At 41.8% G+C, this 21,446-nt stretch overlaps 1 protein-coding gene across 1 annotated transcript in view; it reads right to left on the minus strand.

Moving 5' to 3' along the window:
* The window catches only part of TSPAN12 (tetraspanin 12), a 67,419-nt gene extending 54,607 nt beyond the window's left edge, over positions 1 to 12,812 (minus strand). Inside the window, exons 1-2 of the mRNA XM_081535342.1 lie at positions 12,430 to 12,812; positions 11,353 to 11,488 (exon numbers count right to left, since the gene is read on the minus strand). Of these exons, the coding sequence (XP_081391468.1) occupies positions 11,353 to 11,418 (66 nt within the window). The 5' untranslated portion in view covers positions 11,419 to 11,488; positions 12,430 to 12,812. The remainder of the gene's footprint in view (positions 1 to 11,352; positions 11,489 to 12,429) is intronic.
* Between the last annotated feature and the right edge of the window lie 8,634 nt (positions 12,813 to 21,446).

Here is a 21,446-nt window from a genome sequence, read left to right on the forward strand (position 1 = left end):
ACATCTGTTCTACATGCTCATTCTGAACACACCTTGGTCTGGACAAACCGATACTATGCCTAAGTCACCTTGCCTTGGCCACCTTCTACCCACCCTTAGGAGGAGTCCTTCTCCAAGGGACATAGTTTTCATTTTTAAATACAAACCAACCAATCCAGAGCCCACACTCCCAACTACTCCTTTATAGAGCTCTTTCATTCCAGGCCACTCTACACCTGCCCAAATCACCACAAATTCCACGTGCCAGACAACTAGGGAGCAAGGCTGCTGAAAGTATTCAAATTAACGAATCCGAAACCTATTTACCTTGCCTTGCCAGCTCCTTCCTGAAGAAGCCCCAGTAAAAGTACTTGCCCAGTGCCCTTCTCTCCCTGCCTCGTGATGGACCCCATGCTTCCCCTCTTGGCCCACCATGATGAGAACTGTATTCTGTCACTTGGGATCTTCAAGTATAACACACGACATTTTCAGTAACAGTTATCTTCTGATCTGTTGACCTTGAAGTGAAGTGAAGTGAAGTGAAAGTCTCTCAGTCGTGTCTGACTCTTTGCAGCCTCATGGACTGTAGCCTGCCAGGCTCCACTGTCCATAGAATTCTCCAGGCCAGAATACTGGAGTGAGTAGCCATTCCCTTCTCCAGGGGATCTTCCCAACCCAGGGATCAAACCCAAGTCTCCTGCATTATAGGTGGATTCTTCACCGTCTGAGCCACCCGGGAAGCCCAAGAATACTGGAGTGGGTAGCCTATCCCTTCTCCAGCGGACCTTCCAGATCCAGGAATCAAACCAGGGTCTCCAGCGTTGCAGGTGGATTCTTTACCAGAGCTACAATGACAGTTATCTTCAATGACAGTTATCATCTTCTGATCTGTTGGCCTTACCAGTCCTCAATAATCACAGAACCTATTACAAGACACAGAGATAGCAGGGGACTATAGACCATTTGATTAAATCTGAGGCTAAATGGTCTCCCTCTACTTGGCTATATGTGGGTGTTCAAATAACTTATATGTTTAAGGAGGTCAGGAAATTCTACCATTGTGCTATTTTATTTATTCACCTTAATTCTTTGGCAGTTATCAATAATCCTCTCCTCTACCATTCTTCAGAATAATAACTAATATTGATTTCTCCATGTTTTAATTTCTCACAGGCTGTTGAGCCAATTTTCAATTATCATAGCTCTAAGACAGGTATTGGGGCTTGTGGCTCAGACAGTGAAGAATCCACCTGCAATGCGAGAGACCTGGGTTTGATCCCTGGTTGGGAAAATCCCCTGGAGAATGGAATGGCTACCCACTCTAGTATTCTTGCCTGGAGAATTCCATGGACAGAGGCCACAATCCATGGGGTCACGAAGAGTAGGACATGACTGAGCAACTAACACTTTCACTTTCAAGACAGGTAGCAACAACAAATTATCAGATTCTTCATTTTGTATAATATAGTATCAGTGGTTGTCATTATATAAACAGTACTTCCATTCATAACAAAAATGTTTTTTCTAAAAACAGCATATTCAAAAACATTTCTAATATGATAGAATAGTTAAAAGCATGGTTCTGAAGTGATTCTTTCTTTCAAAAAATATTTATTGACCAGCTGCTCTCTGTCAGGTACTGTGCAGTGAACTGGAGATATACTGATTGGCAATAGCAGGCACCCTCTCAAAACTATGTTGAAATTTAAACTAAGTGAAGAGGTCACATGTTAGTCAACTCATCAGAGACATAAACGTGTAACTGTAAACTGTAATTAAGTACAAGGAAGGAATAATAAAAGTTATTGTAGGAACTCATTTTGGGGTGACTGACCTAGTCCATGGGGTCAAAGGGCCTTCACCAGACAGCTAGGATCTAAAGGATAATTATCAAACTCATTAGGGAAAGGGAGGTTGAAAAGAATATTCCAGTCAGAAAGAACAGCAACAGCCCCAGAGTGGAAGGTGGCCGGATATGTTCAAGGAAGGGAAACTGGCAGAGGGCAGACATGAAAAGCCAGACGGGGGCTAGATCACGGGTCCTAGAGGTCATTGTTTATAAGTCATGTGATCCTGATGACAATGACCATGAGATGCCACTGAATCCAAAAGCCTTGGTTTGAATTTTAGTTCAGCTCTGCTCCTTTCCATCTGTATGACTTTGGGTGTGTCACTTAACCTTTCCTAAGCTTCAGTTTCCTCCCATATAAAACATTGTAACAGCAAGTCCGAATTCATAGAGGATTCCAGGGATGAAAAAAGAGCAGGATTCTTTTACATACTATCTATTACTATCTCAAGTCACTTTTGACCTCAGGGCTTTCTCTTAATCTTTCTCAGTTTAAGAGACAACTCCTAAATCAGTTCAAAATTGGGATCCTCCCCTATGTGAAGGTCTAACAGTTCAGTTCAGTTCAGTCGCTCAGTTGTGTCCGACTCTTTGCGACCCCATGAACCGCAGCACACCAGGCCTCCCTGTCCATCACCAACTCCCAGAGTTTACCCAAACCCATGTCCATTGAGTCGGTGATGCCATCCAACCATCTCATCCTCTGTCATCCCCTTCTCTTCCTGCCCTCAATCTTTCCCAGCATCAGGGTCTTTTCAAATGAGTCAGCTCTTCGCATCAGGTGGCCAAAATATTGGAGTTTCAGCTTCAGCATCAGTCCTTCCAATGAACACTCAGGACTGATCTCCTTTAGGATGGACTAGTTGGATCTCCTTGCAGTCCAAGGGGCTCTCAAGAGTTTTCTCCAACACCACAGTTCAAAAGCATCACTTCTTCGGCACTCAGCTTTCTTTATAATCCAACCCTCACATCCATACATGACTGCTGGGAAAACAATAGCCTTGATTAGATGGACCTTTGCTGACAAAGTAATGTCTCTGCTTTTTAATATTCTGTCTAAGTTGGTCATAACTTTCCTTCCCAAGGAGTAAGTGTCTTTTAATTTCTTGGCTGCAATCACCATCTGCAGTGATTTTGGAGCTTAGAAAAATAAAGTCAGCCACGGTTTCCACTGTTTCCCCATCTATTTGCCATGAAGTGATGGGACTGGATGCCATGATCTTAGTTTTCTGAATGTTGAGCTTGAAGCCAACTTTTTCACTCTCCTCTTTCACTTTCATTAAGAGGCTCTTTAGTTCTTCTTCACTTTCTGCCATAAGGTCTACCAAATGGACGGAAAAGGCAGCCTTGCAATAGAACCATCTACTGAACTTCCACAGTTCTGGCATCTCTAAAACTGAACTCATCTTCATTCTTCTGGGAACCTGTATGTCCCTCCCACTGTTCTTCCTTTCCCAGTAAATGGTATAATCAATGCTTCAGTCACATTCACTGGCACCTTGGCAGGCAGCCTGAACCTCTCCCTCTTCCTCAGTCTACATCTCATTACTTTCAAGTCCTACAGATTGTTCCTGCAACACGACTGGTGAATTCCTCCCCCTTTCCTGCCACTTCCGGCTAGACTAGCCCTCGACCTCTTGCCAGGCAATTATAATCAGAGAGCCCAGTTCATGGATCTCACCTCAAATTCACCCTTCAGTTAGCTTTATAAAACGCAAATCAAGTTCTTCTACTTATAAAGCTCTAATAGCTGCCCATTATGGCTCTTTGCCATCTCTCACTTCTACTTCCTCCAGCTCTCTCCTAGAGAATAAGTTTAAATTCTGCAGCAGACACACGGGGCCCTCTCCAGTTACCCTTTGACTTCTTTCTTCAACTTATTTCCTGCCAGCTCCTTCCCACACACATTCTGTCCTCGGATGACCAAAGTTCAGCTTCTGCCTCTCTGATATGTACCGCTGCAGACCTCCTGAACCTATGTCTTTGTCCCTGAAGTTCCTTCTCCCTGGAATGCAACTCTGCCCCAGCCTGTCCATCTCAGGAGCAGAGCAACCTTATCCTTAAAGACCAGCTCAAATATGAAGCTTTTCTCCCAGCTTACCCAGAGTCACTGTTCTTGTCTAGACTTCAGAGCAGTGATCTGTTGTTGCCTTACCCACCCATCTCATCCACTAGAGGTCACAGACCACTGCCTCTAGCCCCCTCTCACAACAGAGTACCAGGCCCAGTAGTGAGACCTGCTACATGTTGGATGAATGAATGCGAACATAATTAAAGGAAGATGATTTCAACTTGTCAGATAAGCTAACTATCGGAGAAGCTCAGCAAAATCAGGAGATGCTTTAAGAACTGAGCTTTCTATCACTGGGAGTTTTCCAGTAGAGAGACGCTTGCCACATTACATGATCAAAGATTTATATATCAGGTCAGAAGCTGGCTTAAGTGTTCTCAAAAGTCCTTTAAACTACAAACGTTGCATTCTACTTGTCCCCACTGCTTTTTTTCACTGTAGTTATCCAAGAGCCACAACTGTGCATAGAGTTATCAGGCAAAATAAATAATACCAACACAAGCTTGATCTCATAGCAAACAAGCAGTTCTGAAAAGAAGCTGCTTTTTATCATGACATTATTTCCAGCCACATTAAGTGCCTGAGAACAGTTTTCAGAACGATTTTACTCACTAAGGTTGAGAAAATAATAATGGTAACAATGAATACAGTACATACTACAGCAAGAAACCAAAGCTAAAATGAGATCAGGTCACCTCAGTATCTAATCTTGATGTTATTAAATCCAGAAGGACAAATTATTCAAGCAACTTAGGACTCCTTACTAATAATGCTATTGTCCACTAATTTTCCAACTTAAAATAATTCTTCAACTGTCATTCATGATGACTAAATTATTAGTGCACTGCACTTATCACATGTAGCAAGGTTCATAGCTCCTTACATCTTCTCCAATATAGAAAAATATTAACTGTAGTTCAAGGAATATTTAGAAAATAACACAAATATTACTTTTTTAAGATTTTTTTTTATGTGAACCATTTTCACAGTCTTTATTGAATTTGTTACCATATTGCTTCTGTTTTCTGTTTTAGTTTTTTTGGCCACAGTGCATGGGGGATCTTAGCTCCCTGACCAGGGATCGAGCCTGCACCCTGTACACTGAAGGAAAAGTCTTAACCATTGGACTGCCAGGAAAGTCCTCACAAATATTACTCTAAACAAATATATTTAATGTACTACTTGGCAGGTCCTTTGCCACCTTCTGTCTTGCAGAAACATTTAGAAAATGTGAGCTCTCAACAAATATTTATAAAAATGAAATGTGCTACGTTGCTGATACATTCTGGCTTTGCTTGAATCTAATCATGTAAAAAATGAAAATCAAGTTTTCTAAATCAGAATTTATTATGAAATGTATATGTATAGTTTCCACCAAATAGTAAGGTCACAGTCAAAAAACAGCCATTTACGTCCTTCAGCTGTCTGACACACATAATATATAATCTCATATAAGGTGACAGTAACACCAGTCATTTCTGCTCGAGGCTGACAAATGTCTAAAGCCACCTACCTAAACTTCTCTTTTTATGTCAAATCTGTTAGCAGAGAGCAGAATGGGGAACCGAGACTGGGAACTTAGTTACATTTCTGTCTCTAGAGAGAACTTGGACAAGTAATTCAAACTTTTAGAAACTCGGTTTGCTCATGTTGAAAATGAAGAAATTGAACTAGGTGCTCTTAAAATTCCCTTTTTCTTAAAAAACAAAAAGACTCTAACTGTTATTTATTAAAATGTGAAAGTAAATCAATTTTTGATAATTTGGAAGCTGGTAGCCCAAGGCAAGGACTTCCCAGGAACATGACCATTTCATGTTTCCAGGCCTGCTCCCCTCTGCCTTTTAATCAGTTCACGCCTTAACCAGCTTCCCTTCTAGCACTGGGGGCAGCAGCAGAAAAGAGAGCAAACAGGTAAGACTGTTGGTAAACGCTGTGAAAGAGTAGGCATTGTAAAATGATGGCTGAAATGAGTTTCGGAGATTACTTGTGGGTATCATTTAAGCATGAACATCTGCTAATTAGGCCTGAATAAATTAATAGCATCTTGGAACTGTGCTAATAGTTTCTATAGATCATGTTGCCCTGCAGACAGGTGACCATACATCCTGCTCTGACCAGGATGGCTCCGCTTTGAACCCTGTTATCCTGGCATCATTATCAAGAGAGACAATCCCTTTAACTTAACTATCAAGCTTGGCCTGATTTCCACAATAAATGATCCGGTTAACTATAGACACTGCAGGGCAAAGAAGGGGGAATGGCCTCGTTCTACACCATGGTTTCTTCGGAGCCATGACTGTGACTTCTGAGTGGAGATGATGAGTGAGGGGCCTACGAGTCCAGCTGGCAGCAAGAGTGTGCCCCAAAGAAACCTCCACTCCCTTCTCCTTGAAACACTTCCTTAAGAAGCATGCAGTGGCCTGTCTTTGCTCAGCTGAGCCAACTGCATTTAAAAAAGTTGTATTAGCTTTGCCCCTGAGACTAAAGTTTATTTAATGTTTATTTTTAAAAAGTACTGACATTTCTTGGAGGGCTCCCCACTATTCCTTAGGAAGAATTAAAGTAAACTGGAATGTCTTTCATAGTATAAAGCTGGGCAGGGGGGATGGCATCAATTTTAAAAGTAGTATTTTCATATGACTATATAAATGCTGTGTGAATGCAAACACCCACTTGCCAAGAACCTCTTTAGGGTCTGCATATGGGTCAATCACCTAAGATTCACTACAGAGAGCTAGAGAAAAAGAAACCAAACATAGAGGCTTCTGTTTTTTTCATCTAGCTTGTATGGATCCCGAAAGTGTGAACCAGATTTCCTGTCTACTTTTTAGGCTTTCGTTTATAAGCTTCTTTTCATATTTCACCGAGAGTAGTTCCTTTCCCTTGCTACTATCTTTGGTAACAGTAACAGTGGCTCCTATCTGCTGGTGAGAAAAGAGACTTTAAAACTACAGATGGGATATTATACTTATAGAAAATAATAACAAACCTATGTGAGGAATGTTGTGTTTACCAATTTCAGGCATTTCCAAAAAGAACATACGCATTCATATTTCCAATAGCAGAAAATTATCATCTAAGAATGGCAAACACTCATACGATAAAGCCAAGAAATTATCTTTAAAATGGAGGAAAGCTTTCATTTATGAAATAATATGCCATTTAGAAAGGAAAAGTGTGATACATTTGAGGTAAAAATAACCCATTTCCTTGCTCCATCGTGGCCAGAATGTGAATCATGGTCTCAAAAGAGCTCTTCGGGCAGTTTGTTCACATTCCCTCTGTCTCGTGTGCCCTTCCCCATTACAAACCCACAAAACTCATGACAAACCTCAGAGGTCCAGATCTTTCTGCCAATCCCAATACAGCTGAACCAGGATCATGCTTCTTTAAGTGAAAGAGCCACTCAACAGATGGCAAATCAAGGTGACCAGATACACAGCAATGAATGAATGTGGTGCAGTTGTGATCCTGAATACTCTGTGAATTGTTTCGTCTTAGACGGGTCTATCTATACCTCCCACTTAAAAATTAAATATGCAAGATATAATTTTACCGAAAAGAATAAGCTTGATATACAACTCCCAGAACACAAAAACAAAACTGTATAGGTCCTCAGCGTTTTTCCAAATAAAAGTTATTTTTCTTTCCTTAAAATTCTTGTTTGGTAGAGAAGAGGAGAAGATATCAGTATAGTAGAAGTGAATAGCGGAAAAGTCTATGTTAAGTGCTAGTCTACATTTAATGTTCCTCTGTTGGCTCAGCGGTAAAGAATCTGCCTGCCAATGCAGGAGACATGGGTTTGATGCCTGTTGGGAAAGGGAACCCACTCCTGTATTCCTGCCTGGGAGATCAAATGGACAGAGGAGCCTGGTAGGCTATAGTCCACAAGGTCGCAAAGAGTCGGGCATGACTTAGTGACTGAAACAATAAGAAATGCTAGGTGAAAAGTAAAAGGATACAGCTTTTGATCCCAAAGGTAACAAGAGCAGTTGTCTGAATCCCACAAAACCAGACACCAGAACAATCATTCTCTCTATGCTCATGATGAACTCAAGTTCATGCCACACTGGTTTGTTCTGCTTCTAATTCCAAAAGAACTAAAAGCAAGGATTGAAGCCTTGCTCCTCCAAGTTCGGCACTCAAACCAGAAGCAAGAGCGTCACAGAGGGGCTTTTAGGAATGCAGGTTCTCAGGCCCAACCCCAGAGGTACCAAATCAGAATCTGCATTTTAACAAGATGCCCAGGTGATGTGTAGGCATGTGGAGGTTTGAGAAGCACTGCTCTGGAGGACTTGGAATGAGCAGGCGGACAGCTAATCCCTTCCTACGGAAGATGCTTGTTTACTTCTCTACTGCAAATAAATTCACCACCAATCCTAACAGTAAAACTTCTGCTGCACTTAGAGAAAAAAAAAAAAAAAAAGGACTTTGAATCTGTTCTGCTAACTTACTAACAAGTGAATGAACTTCTCTGAGTAACATCTCTTTACTACTCCCTCCACTCCCATTTTTCATGGCTATTATGAGAATTAGATGAGAAATTAGTCTCCGGATGTCCAGGAATGTGCCCGGCACAAGGAAGAAAACTGCTTCTCATTCAATAAAGAAATATAGGATCTGCAAACATTGCTTTACCATTGAAAGAATAACATCAATGTTCCCAAAGTTAGTGTATATGTTTCATACAGCTCCAACAAAACTCCTAACAGACATTTTTAATTGTATAAAACAATCTTAAAGTCCACATGGAAAAAGAAACTTTAACCAAGACAAGAAAGGCAGGTGCTTTAAGAGAACACAAGAACTATATATATATATATAATTCAAGAGAAAAATTCTATTGAAAACATACAAAAATCTGTTTATATAAAATGATTTGTTTATATAAAGTGATGCTCAAGCTTACTGCTAGTGGGGGAGGAAAAAAAAAAGTAACTGAAATAACATGTTAAACCTTTCAGATTGATGGAAGTCAAAAGGTGTCATAAAACCAACAAGATGGCAGCAAATAGTTGTGTACCTATAACAGAGTATATTGGTGCCTTTATTTCTAGGAGATGGATTCCCACACAGGATTACTAGATCAAAGGAATGTAGGAGTGGTAGCAACAGTAGTAGTATTAATCATAATAATAGTTACGACTATTACTACTACAATGACTATTACTAATACAATGATTCCTTTGACTCAACTGGTAATCTACTTATTACAGTAGACTATTACTGAGCATCATTATGTAGTAGTAGTAACAACTGCAGGTACTACAGCTATTATTACTACTGCTCCTACATCAATGGCTCTTATTAAGTAGTACTGTCCAAGCACTTTACGTATATCAACTCTAATCCTTCCAACAACTCTAAAATATAGGAACTACCATTCCTATTTCACAGACTAGGAAACTGAGACACTAAATGTGCCTGGCAAACATAGTAAGAACTACATAAATATCAGCTATTTGGTTGTCATCATTACATATCATCTCACACAGCAATCTCACTCCTGAAACTCTAGCCAAATGAGAAAAATAGCCTAATAAAAAAATAGCAAGAATGTATAGATGAATGTACCTGAATGGGTATATGTAGACACGTATGAGAAAAGATATTTTCACATGAAATAAAGAAAAATACATACGGATGCACACTAGGCAGTTAACAAAGATTATTTTGGTGGCAGAGAGATGATATTTGGAGAAGAGAAGGGGTAGAGAAAGGGGGAAGCAATTTCAATAAATCAGAACATGCACATGGAAAGTGAGAGTGTTGAAGTACCAGATAACAACAAAGAAATAACATTCTACATTCTTTGGGGACACAAAGAGCCATGGAGGAGTTTAAGGAATAGGTGTTTTAAATTTCACTACCCAGAAGGGCAATATTTTTGTTAAATGATTTGAATCTCCCCAACACATACACAAGATACAAATTATTGAGAAAATTTCCAAAAAATTATTCTTTGTCTAATAAAAAACACCCTAGTAATTCCAAGGTTCAAACACAGTAATCATGCAAATAAAGGCCCCGTCTAGGAGCAAGAAAGCCAAGTTCTGCTCCTGGCACTATCACCAACGGGCTATTTGACCTTTGGCCAGTCATTAGCGTACATTTAATTTTCTCATACCCAAAGTAAGGAAGGTCAACCAGATCATCTTTAAATTCGCTTTTAGTTATAAAAATGTGATGATTCTGTAATTAAAAACCATAAAGTAGAAATGTGAAAAACTAGTAAAACAGGAGTAATCGTTATTACACATTTTAGAGACACAGCATTAGAGATCTTAATACTTCATAGGTAAGAAGATAATTTAATGACCCACTTAAATATGTACATTTTTAGAATTAAAAACTGCAATAAGATCAATTAGGTATTTTACATTTCCAAGTAGCAAATATGCTTTAATTTTCATGTTGAGAAAAAATGTTGCCTGTTTTGATATCTTTCCGATTACTTGCAGAATTAAGGCTTAATTTGTCACCTTAAAATGGAATCATCCATAAGTTCAACCAAAATGTCATCCTCTAGAGACCATTTGTCATAAATGTATGAAAAAAAAAGCTGCTCAAGGCCAGCCGGTCAGCCAAATAAATACATTACTCATTAAAAATTCTAACAGAACATTCTGAATATAAATTATTAATAGAATATAAATTTGGCAAAAAAAAATGTATCTGCTTAAGCATGATAGCTTCCGAAATCAACACTGTTTTAATTTTTATAGTTTCCTCATAAGTTTTGTAGATAACAATGTGATTATTAATAACACTTAATGAACATTTATGCCTGGCTGCAAAGCATAAAAAGTCACTAACTCACAAGGCATAAAGATTTCCATGAGCTTGTTAAATTTTATGTATTTTATTTCCTTAAATGGTTATGGGATTTTCCAAAAGCATACACAAAATTCCTTAAAACTTTGCCAACTTAGAAATAGTTACATGAAAACCACCTTTTCAGACTATAAGGAATCTCCTAGAAAACTCTACGCAGTCTCTTAATAGGATATCTGGGTATGAATTCCTACAACAGAAAAAAATAGTAAGACTTCTTGCCCCAACCAAATTTTATAGGATGACGTAAGGAAACAATTTATGGCTTGCACGGTTATCTGAAATTCCTGAAAACAAGCAGTTCCCTAAGTAGTATGTCAAAATTTTCTTATCTACAAGCACAAGCACGTGCATTTATTTATATCCCTAGATTAACTTCAAGTCTAATTTTACTGCCACTAGTATCCAGGGGTGGATTTCTTTTTTTCTAATTACAAATGGAACTTGAGCTAGATCAAAGGCATTTAAAGGTCAAAATATACTTCTGCGAAAAATACAGGGTGTGATCGCATGTCATTAATTAATGCTTAGCCATGCCCTTTGGCGCTTTATGTGGTGGCTGCAGGAAGCCGAGTCCAGCCGTCCCCACCTGTTGGTGCAATTGGGCTGCTTGACTTACCCAGAAGAGCAGATTGAGCGCGTAGAGCAGGCAGCGCAAGCACTTCACAGAATCTTCTCTGGCCATCGTGAGCCCCGAGAGAGAGAAGCCCCATCCTTTCAACACATCCTACCCCCACGGGCAAAACAGCAGCGATCTGCAGAGGGCGGGGGAGAACAGGAGACTCCTGACCACCGCGCTCCCCAACCCCCGCCCATCTCTCCTCGGTCAGCCCTCAGCCCGGTCCAGGGTCTGGTCCGAAGCCTATTTCATTCTAGACATCGCTTCATCGCCAATCACTTGTTAAAGTTATAATAGTAACCTAAACTTCCCAAAGTTCCAAACCGGCTTCAGATAACACCTGCTGGGAAGAGAAAAGATCGTCTCCCTAGATGAATGAATGCGCGCACTAGACTTGAGTTCTCAGGAGACACGCGGCGGTGTCCTCTGCATTCTGATGAGACGCTCTTTAAAACCTCCCTCAATCCCCGCCGCTCCTCCGGGACAGCTCTGCTCCGTGCGGTCCCGAAGGTTGGAAAGCACACCACCCCCCGGAGATGTCACAGATGCCGCCCGCGACACCGAAGGTGCGAGTGTCTCTCTCATTGGGACAGTTCCTGCGCCCCGCACCTCCGCAGCCCCTTCCGCATCCCACAGCTCCGGTGTGAACGCGGGCCACTGGAGGGGCCGCAGCGCTGAGCTGGGATTCCGCCCGGCGACTAGGGTTTCTCTGGGAGAATGTGAGAAATGATGTTTCGGCCCCGGAATGATGGATTAGCCGGGGGCGGGGGGCGGGGAGGGGCGCAGGGGAATTAGGGCCGGTGCAGCTGTGCAGACGCCGGCTTAGTCATTCATGTTCCCCCCTCCCCCGGCCCCGACCCGAGTCCCGGCCGCGACCCCGCGCTCCCAGCCGCGGGAGGAGCACAAAGCCCAGCGCGGTCAGCGGCCCCGCCACCCCGGCGCGCGCCCCCAGCAGGGCGCGCGGGGAAGCGCGGGCGGCGGGGAGCCCGGGAGCCAGCCTCTAAGTAGTTTAGCACACTGCGCCGGCGGGCTGGCGGGACAGCGGGCAGGAAGGACGAGAGACGCGCGGCCACTCACCGTCCGCGCTGGGCTCCGCGCCCTGATCCCGCCGGGGGACAGTCAGGGAAGCACGGCGGGGGCTCCTCGGGGCAGGGGCGCTCCTCCCGGACAGCCGCAGGACTGCATTGGCTCAAACTGGAGACTCTTCCTTCTCTTCCTCTCCTCCCGCCCCCCCGCCGCCGTCGCCGCCTCCTGGGAAAAAGGAAAAAAAAAAAAAAAAAATAGTCCTGGGCAGCAGTTGCTGGAAAGTCTCTGCTAAGCCACCTCCCAGCGCCGCTGTCCCTCCCAAGTCCACGCCAAGTCCGGACGAGGCAGCGGCGGCGGCCAGGGCCAGCTGCACGCACTCTCGGCGCATGCTCGGGCCGCCGGCCGCCCGGCCGCGAGCCTGGTGGCTGTTTCTTGTCCCCTAGCGAGTCGCGAGCCCCCCGAAGGGACGCCTCACCTTTACGCGGGCCAGAGAAAGCTAAAGCCTAGGCGCTTTGGATACGTCCGCGCAGCAAACCCCTTTAAAATGGTGGTGTCGAAGGAGGGGAGGCTGGGTTATAGCCATAGGGAAACAGGCTTTTATTATATGAAAATATTTGTGTTTGAGAAGGGGGGTGAAGGAGTGGCCCAGCTTAGTTCCTGCAATGAGAAACTAGTTTTCACAACCTTTCGAGAGCCACCTCCTGTGATTTGTCACTAAGGTGGTGCCCTCTGCTCCTTCTTATTGCTTTGTTGCCCTCCCTGAGTTAAAAAAAAAAAAAAAAAAACAGTTCTTTCCCACTTGCATAATGCACTCAGAGCATTTACTAACACCCCAGGGTAGACATGTGGAGGTCTGACACCCAGAATAGGAAGAAGATCTTTAACTCTTTCACAAGTAGTCCAAATTTTCCCAAGGTTTCTCGCAATAAGATTGAGTTTTAACTGGGTGGCTTATCTTGAATTGTGTACAATAGTGATGGGTTTTGAATTTTTTTTTAACTAGAAATTTAGGAAATCTTACAAGGGGAAACTGTACTTCCAAACGTGCCTTCTCCTTTGAAAGTTAAGAAATTTCACATGTAAAATGCCATCTAATTTTGATGTTTTATGCCTTGTGGTGGTTCACATTTCTGTGCACATTGTGTGGCAAATAAAGTTTCACTAACAAATATGAATTACCTAAAAATATAAGCAGTATCTTTGAAGAAACCTAATAATAGGAGTCCTCCTTAAATTTTCTTCAGAGTAGACAGGGAGTAAAATGGAGTCCTACATCCATCATTGCCTGTCTAGCATCAATTGCTACGTGACCAGGGTAATGAAGAGACACACACTGTCATTTGGATAGAAGTAAAATTAAGACCTAAAGAGAATTTGGGTGTCCTGGGTTATGGGAGGAAAAGTCTTGGCAAGCAAGTGGCTAAGCTGTGTGTAAGGCAGCAAGCTTCAAAGAGCGCAAAGACAGCCATACACTCCAAACACCAAGAAAATGTTCAGTCACCCATCAGATGAGGCTCAGTCTGGCCACAAAGTATCTTCTGGAATCACAGAGAGGAGCAAAGCAACCCTCTTTGATCCTCAGTTACTGCTCAAATTGGGATATATACAAGTTCCAAGCAGAGGGCTTGGAACCACCCACCATTTGAATGCTGTTGATGCCACGCATTCCTCTGAGTGACAGAAATATCCCCACCACGAGGGGAGTCTATGACTCCTATTAAAAATGATAGAGTGCCAGTCACTCCCAGGTCCCTAAACAGAAATACTCTTCTCTTTCTAGAAAGCAGGAAAGTATCTTTCAAATTCATCAATCTGGGCTTCCCTGGTGGTCCAGTGGTTAAGAATTTCCCTGACAATGCAGGGACAGGGGTTCGATCTCTGGTTCTGGAACTAAGATCCCGTGTGCCCCAGAGCAACTAAGCCTAAGCGCTGTGTTCATAACTACTGAGGCCACTGTCTGGAGCCCACACACCACAGCTAGAGAGTAGCCCGCCTTCTCCTCAACCAGAGAAAGCCTACGTGCAGAAATGAAGACCCACCACAGCCAAAAAACAAAATGAATAAAATCTTTAAAAAAAATTTTTAAACCTATAAGGGCCCCAGAATAATCAAATTTTAGGGGAAGATGATTTAGAAGTACACAGCCCACCCTCACCGCCACCTGCTTTTAGTAAATGAGGAATATAGAACCATGAGAAGCTTTTAAAAGTTACACCTCTAATGAAATCAGATTCCAAGCTAAAATCCAGAATCGTACTCTCTAAGTAACTCAGTGATTCTCAAAATTGCTGTGTATTAGAACCACTGAGGTAGTTTTGGACAAACCCGAATACTGAGGCTGTAACCCACACCAATTAATTTGGAATCTCTGCAGATGTGGCCTGGTCATCTAGATTTTTCAAAGTTTGCAAGGTAATTCTAATCTGTAGCAAAGTTTGAAAACCCCTGAAGCTAACACTCTACAGATGCCTAAAAACTAGCAAAGGAGTTTCTTCAGGTTCAGCTCGATCAAATCCCTCACCGTGAATTGATACCTGGGATTATTTCTATAAATTAAGAAGACGAGAGAGCTGCAATTCCTGTTCTAATATTCCTGAAGATTGGTTTATACAAGTCTGTGGATCAACATCTCAGCAGAGGAGCCCTCACCACATTTGAGGCATTGCAGAACTGGTTAGTTTTAACAGCTTAAGTCTGACCATACCTGCCTATAACTGGTACCACTCAACTCTCGTTCTGCCTTTTGGAATCCACAGCACGAGCAATCCTTCTCCTGTATGACAGCCCTTCAACTCCTTGAGGGCAGCTGCTAGTCCCTCCCACTCCAAGGATTCTCTTCTCTGGGATCATAGAAGCACAGTAAGACTTGACATCACAGCTGTCATTCTGTCAGCTCTACATTTTTCTCTGTGAGACTAGCTACAAGGGTGGAATAGAAAAATCCCCCAATGGGCATGATGGTTTGAACGTAGAATAACACATGAAGAAAGTGGTATGATCTGTTCCTGGCCCACCTGTGAAGTAGGAACCCAGTTCTATGGTTGTGTACACTTCACTCAGTACCTTTGAGTGAAGGTACATATGGTACTTCCTGTGCCATATGCTGAAGAGACTGAGAATAAGATGGGTCCCTGTACTTCCCCCTGGTAGCTCAGACAGTAAAGAATCCTCCTATAATGCAGGAGACGCAAGTGCGATCCCCTAGAGAAGGAAAGGGCCACCCACTCCAGTATTCTTGCCTAGAGAACTCTGTGGACAGAGGAGCCTGGTGGGCCACAGTCTACGGAGTCGCAAAGAGACAGACACAAATGAGTGACTAACTGTTTTCACTTTCTGTCCTTCGAGAAAAGACAAAACTCTTCAGTTTAGAAAGCAGCTGCAGTCACTATTTACAAGCAATCATATGTGTGTTGCTTCTAGTTCAGTTCAGTGTAGTTGCTCAGTCGTGTCCAACTCTTTGCAACACCATAGACTGTAGCACGCCGGGCTTCCCTGTCCATCATCAACTCCCAGAGCTTGCTCAAACTCATGTCCATAAAGTTGGTGATCCATCCAACCATCTCATCCTCTGTCATCTCCTTCTCCTCCTGCCTTCAATCTTTCCCAGCATCAGGGTCTTTTCCAATGAGTCAGTTCTTTGTATTAGGTGACCAAAGTATTGGAGCTTCAGCATCAATCACTTCTTTCAATGAATATTCAGGTCTGATTTCCTTTAGAATTGACTGGTTTGATCTCCTTGCAGTTCAAGAGACACTCAGGAGTCTTCTCCAACAATACAGGTCAAAAGCGTCAATTCTTCAGTGCTCAGCTTTCTTTATGGTCCAACTCTCACATCCATCCATGACTACTGGAAAAATCATAGCTTTGACTAGATGAACCTTTGTCTGCAAAGTAATGTCTCTGCTTTTTAATATGTTATCTAGGTTTGTCATAGCTTTTCTTCCAAGGAGCAAGTGTCCTTTAATTTCATGGCTGCAGTAACCATCTGCAGTGATTTTGGAGCCCAAGAAAATAAAGTCTGTCACTGTTTCCATTCTTCTCCCATCTATTTGCCATGAAATGATAGGACCAGGTGCCATGATCTTGAGTCCTAGAATTTTCTTAACAGTGCGAAAATTTCTTTGGTATAATTGTTTTGCAGTTTGTGGATCGTCTGCTTGGCAGCTCTATGATGGGGCTAATGGCGACCTCCTCCAAGAGGGCTTATGCCACATGCTATGTGAGTCCTGGTGCACACAATGTTTTGTTTGAGCCCTCCGAGCGTCTCTGACAGGTATGGGGTTTGATTCTAAGAGCAATTTCATCCCTCCTACCTTATTGTTGGGGCTTCTCCTGTGCCCTTGGATGTGGATATCCTTTATTTGGTGGGATCCAACATTCTCCTATTGATGGTTGTTCAGCAGCGAGTTGCAATTTTGAAGTTCTCACAGGAGAAAATGAGCACACGTCCTTCTATTCTGCCATCTTGGTTACCTCTTGTGTTGCTTCTAGAACTGGAGCAAAACTCAGCTAGCTAAGCAATAAGGTAATACAAGTTCTTCACTCCACAAGACAACTCATTTGTCCATATCTTATTGTACTCTTTCTGCTCAGGTTGTACAGAGGGAAGGAACCGCATAGGCATTTTGGTAGGGTGAGTGAGTTTCTATTGCTGCTTGGTATAAAACCTTCACAGTGTTCCTTGGATGGTTCCTCACAACTAATACAGAAAAGAGGTCTAATATGTTTTGAGAAGTATTATGTGTCTGACGGGCTCCCCTGTTGGCTCAAAGGTAAAGAATCTGCCTGCCAGTGTGGGAGACACAAGAGATGCAAGTTTGATCCCTGTGTCAGGAAGATCTCATGGAGCAGAAAATGGAAACCCACTCCAGTATTCTTGCCTGGAAAATTCCATGGACAGAGAAGCTTATTAGGCTACAGCCCATGGGGTCGCAAAGAGTCAGACACAACTGAGCATGTGCATGCACATACACACACACACACACACACACACACACACACACACGCATGCACACATGTACACAGGTGCCTGATATAAGTGCTTCTCATAAACTATCTTATTAATGTCTCATAATGACACAGCTGGATACTGAGACTGAGAGCCAATTTCTCCAGGGCCATACAGGCAGTTAGTAAAGAAAGTGAGATTCTAAGATGGGTCTGATTCTTCCCAGTGTTACCCTGCATTACCATACTATTTCAAATCTGGGTGGAAATTCACTGATGATCCTCAAGAAGAAAAATATTCTAGACATTTTATTAGTTCTTGAGCATATGAAGCTGTTTCAAATATGTATACTCAAACTATGACTGGAGAATCTACTTTGACTGTTTACTTCTGAAAGAGTATACTCAATAGGACCTAAGAATAGCCTTTCAGCCCTGAATTAAGTAGACTTCACTCAACTACAAGCTTGACAAATAAAATGCAGGATTTGCATTTCAGATCAACAATAAAAAAATTTTGGCATAAAAATGTCCCAAATATTACATGGACCAAGTATCATTGGACACACACATACTAAAAAATTATTCATTGCCTATCTGAAATTCAAATTTAACTGCACATCCTGCATCTTTATTTGCTAATTCTGGCAATCCTATGCAAACTAAAATATTCAATTCAAAGTGCCGCAACAATAAGGATATACATAAATATATTATTTCATATAAGTCCAAAAATAGCCATCCATCACATTAGCAATGACATCAAGGAATCAACTCTTTTGCCACCTAACTCTTCTGGTATACACAGTGTGTCAGCTAACATCCTTGGGCTTCATCTTCTCATACTCACAAAATAACTGTGCAAATCCAGGCATTAAGTACAGGTATCACTTTTACAGAGGGAATAAACTATTCCCACCTATGGCTCTCCCTTATGATCAAGGAGCCCTCTCCCAGAAGTTTTGCAACAGGTTATTCCTTATGATTCATTAACTAGAACCCTATCACATATTGATGCATGCACAGATTATTTGTGAGGATATAGGTCTTGACTTGTTTAAAGAAATCTAGATGCCTTTCCTCTGCCTGGGGTAATTCTCTGAAGCACACAGTCAAAGGGAAGAGGGTAGATAACTGAAAATAATCAGGTTTTTGTTTGAACTGCAAGGTGGAGAAAAAAATGGGTGTTGCCATCTTTCTCCTGCTCACTGCTAAAATCCCAGCTCTCAGCCAAAACTTTCTGTGGCCCTACTCAGCAAAGACCCTTAGTTCCTGAAGCAGGAACATCGTGGCAACAGCGAGCAACCCTAAGAAAATCCAGATCACATCATTTCCATCCCATGCCATCAGCTTCTATCCTGTATCCACATTTACCTTTGTAAACCATACGACTGGATAAAGAATGTCCAAATTAATACCCTGGTATAAACTCCTAGAAGAATTTCCTCTTAAAGTTTATCCAAACCCCATCCTCTGTACACAATTCAGAGATTTGGACTCATTTCACCAGCTGGCATTGGTACAAATAATCCAATCCTATTCAATAAATATTTATTGAATTGTTTTGTACAAACTCAGAATTGTGCCAGGAGATACCAAAAGTTCTAACATAATTTTAAGTCTCAAAGAACTTGTAACATTATTAGCCTACTTTCTCTTCAGAAGGTGAAACTTACAGAACTTAAGAATTCTTTTCCTTTGTAAAAAGTCTTAACTGACACTTCTTTAAAACAAACTATAAAGAAAAGGAAGAAATGTAGTTTCCATTTACAAATAGCCGCCAAGCACTATTTTTCTTAGAAAGATCCCTAAGGAATCATTCCATTATCCTATGACATCAGTTTCTTGTCATGTCCACAATACAACAACTAGAAGAAAGATAAACAAATATTTATCATGAATGCTAGACATCTGTCTTCATCTGCTACCCTTTCAATTCAGTTACTGTTTTAAAAACATTTAGGTTCCTCCAACAGTGCATTCATAAAACATTTATTTATTTACACCAGATACAAATATTTAAGTTTTAAAATTATTTTCAGTTAGCTAATCCAAACTCTTGAATGTCCTCAGCCTATCATATATAAACTATTTTATGTAACAAAAACTACTGTGATTTTGTGATTATAATTCAGGCTTTATGAAAGTTTTATCATTGGAATTTAGACTTTCTATTTCAATGTTACTATTTGTGTGCATGTATATTAGCCATAACCGTGTGTGGCAAATTAGAGATGTAGTAAATTTTCATTTCATATTTCATGGTATGAATGTGTGAATGATTGACTGATGAATAAGGGGAAAAAAGTGCATTCTTGCTTTATTTCAGAGATGATACTGCTTTTTTTTTCATTGCCGGGAACTAACAATCACCCTTATGTTTTACTCTCTTTGCATCGTTTGTATTTTTTCTTAGAAAGTAGTCTCAAATGATCACTATTCATAGTAATGAAGAAAAAGATATCATGTCAGAGACATAAGTCATCCATACATAACTCATATAGGTAGTTTTAATAATTTACAAGAATTTTTACTATCTTAGTATATTTCTTAGCTTTATCAGGAATATTACTCACTATAGCTGGAAAAAAACAAAGACTTAGGATGTAATATGTTTGTTTTAAAAAGCTCACACATATTTTCCAGAATGACTACTAGGAATTAAATTCTGTGTTTTCCATTGTGAGTTTTATATTGATGGTGTTTTATGAGTCTCTGCCACCTTAGCACTGGGTCATAGAGAGGAACCTTGCAAGTCTGCTAGTGTGAAGATGAGTTGGTTCTCACTTCAGAGAAAGTGGCTTCTAATGTAGCAGCAGCCAGCTTGGGCTGCAAGGCTGACAAATATTTTTATTTAATTAATCAATATGTTAATTTAACTAACCTTCCTTAGATGGGCATGAAAATGAGACTGTAACAACTGAAAACTTGTGCTATTTAAGTTTACTCTCTGTCTTGAAGCTTCCCTGGTAGCTCAGTTGGTAAAGAATCCACCCGCAATGCAGGAGACCTGGGTTCGATTCCTGGGTTGGAAAGTACCCTGGAGAAGGGAACCCAATCCAGTATTCTTGCCTGGAGAATTCCATGGACAGAGAAGCCTGGCAGGCTACAGTCCAAGGGGTCATGAAGAGTTGGACATGACTCTGTCTTGCACTTTTCTTTCTTTTATGGTCCCCAAATTGCACGTGTACTAAGAACACTAGAAATTATTTCTCGTCTTCCCTCTTCCACACCCCTCACTGTATTCAGGCCAGCGTCGCAAACTCTCCCATGAATGGATCCCATTTGCTGCCCATCCAGAGTTTCACAGCTCCTTGTTCAGTTATGGGAGCAGATGGGGATGGCCAGAACCTAAAAACTAGACCAATCAATTAGGGTGTGACTGGAACTGGAGTGAAGACCCATCAAAGGGCAATGTGAATTCAGGCAGCCAAGTGGAACCAAGTATGAAGGGAATGTGTTGGTGGGGGCGAAGTGGAAATCTCAGCAGGAAGACAGATGGCAGCATCAGAGAGGCTCAGCAAATGGTCCCAGGCAGGTGCCCTGGCAGACAGACAGAACTCAGTGGCATAGGAGTTGGGCAAAGAAAACATGGAAATGTCCCCCAAAGGCAGGAAGAGGACCCCCCACTCCCACCCCACGTAGTCAAAGTGATAGAGCCCCTCTCTGCCAAGACTCCGTCAGGTGAGCCTGGTCCATGGAGATGATTGCAGTTTCCTAGAAAAGCATGACTCAAGCACAGGAACCACAGTCCCAGAGAAATTCCTCTAGTTTCTACTTTCAAGAGTCACAATGTTAAGATTAGAAAAGCTTGTGGTTTCCAGATTAAGGGCTGAGGAGTTGGCCCATTATTCAGAGACAATGACAGCCACTGAAAGGTTCCATGTTATCAGAAGAATTAACGTAACCAACACCAGCAGGGGTTTAAAGTCAGACCTGGATCAGAATGCTGGCTTCTCTCTTGCTGGTAATGTGATAATGAGCAAATGACCTCACCTCCATAAGCCTCAGTTTCCTTATCTGTATACCTACCTCCTAAAGTGGTCATGAGTATTATGTCATATATGAGGGGCCTAAATTTAGCTGGGGTCACACTGTCCTTTGAGGTTTAAATAGAACAG

This window comes from Giraffa tippelskirchi, chromosome 10 (genome assembly GCF_054371585.1).
Source record: "Giraffa tippelskirchi isolate mGirTip1 chromosome 10, T2T-mGirTip1v1.2.pri, whole genome shotgun sequence".
In the NCBI taxonomy this organism is placed as follows: domain Eukaryota; kingdom Metazoa; phylum Chordata; class Mammalia; order Artiodactyla; family Giraffidae; genus Giraffa; species Giraffa tippelskirchi.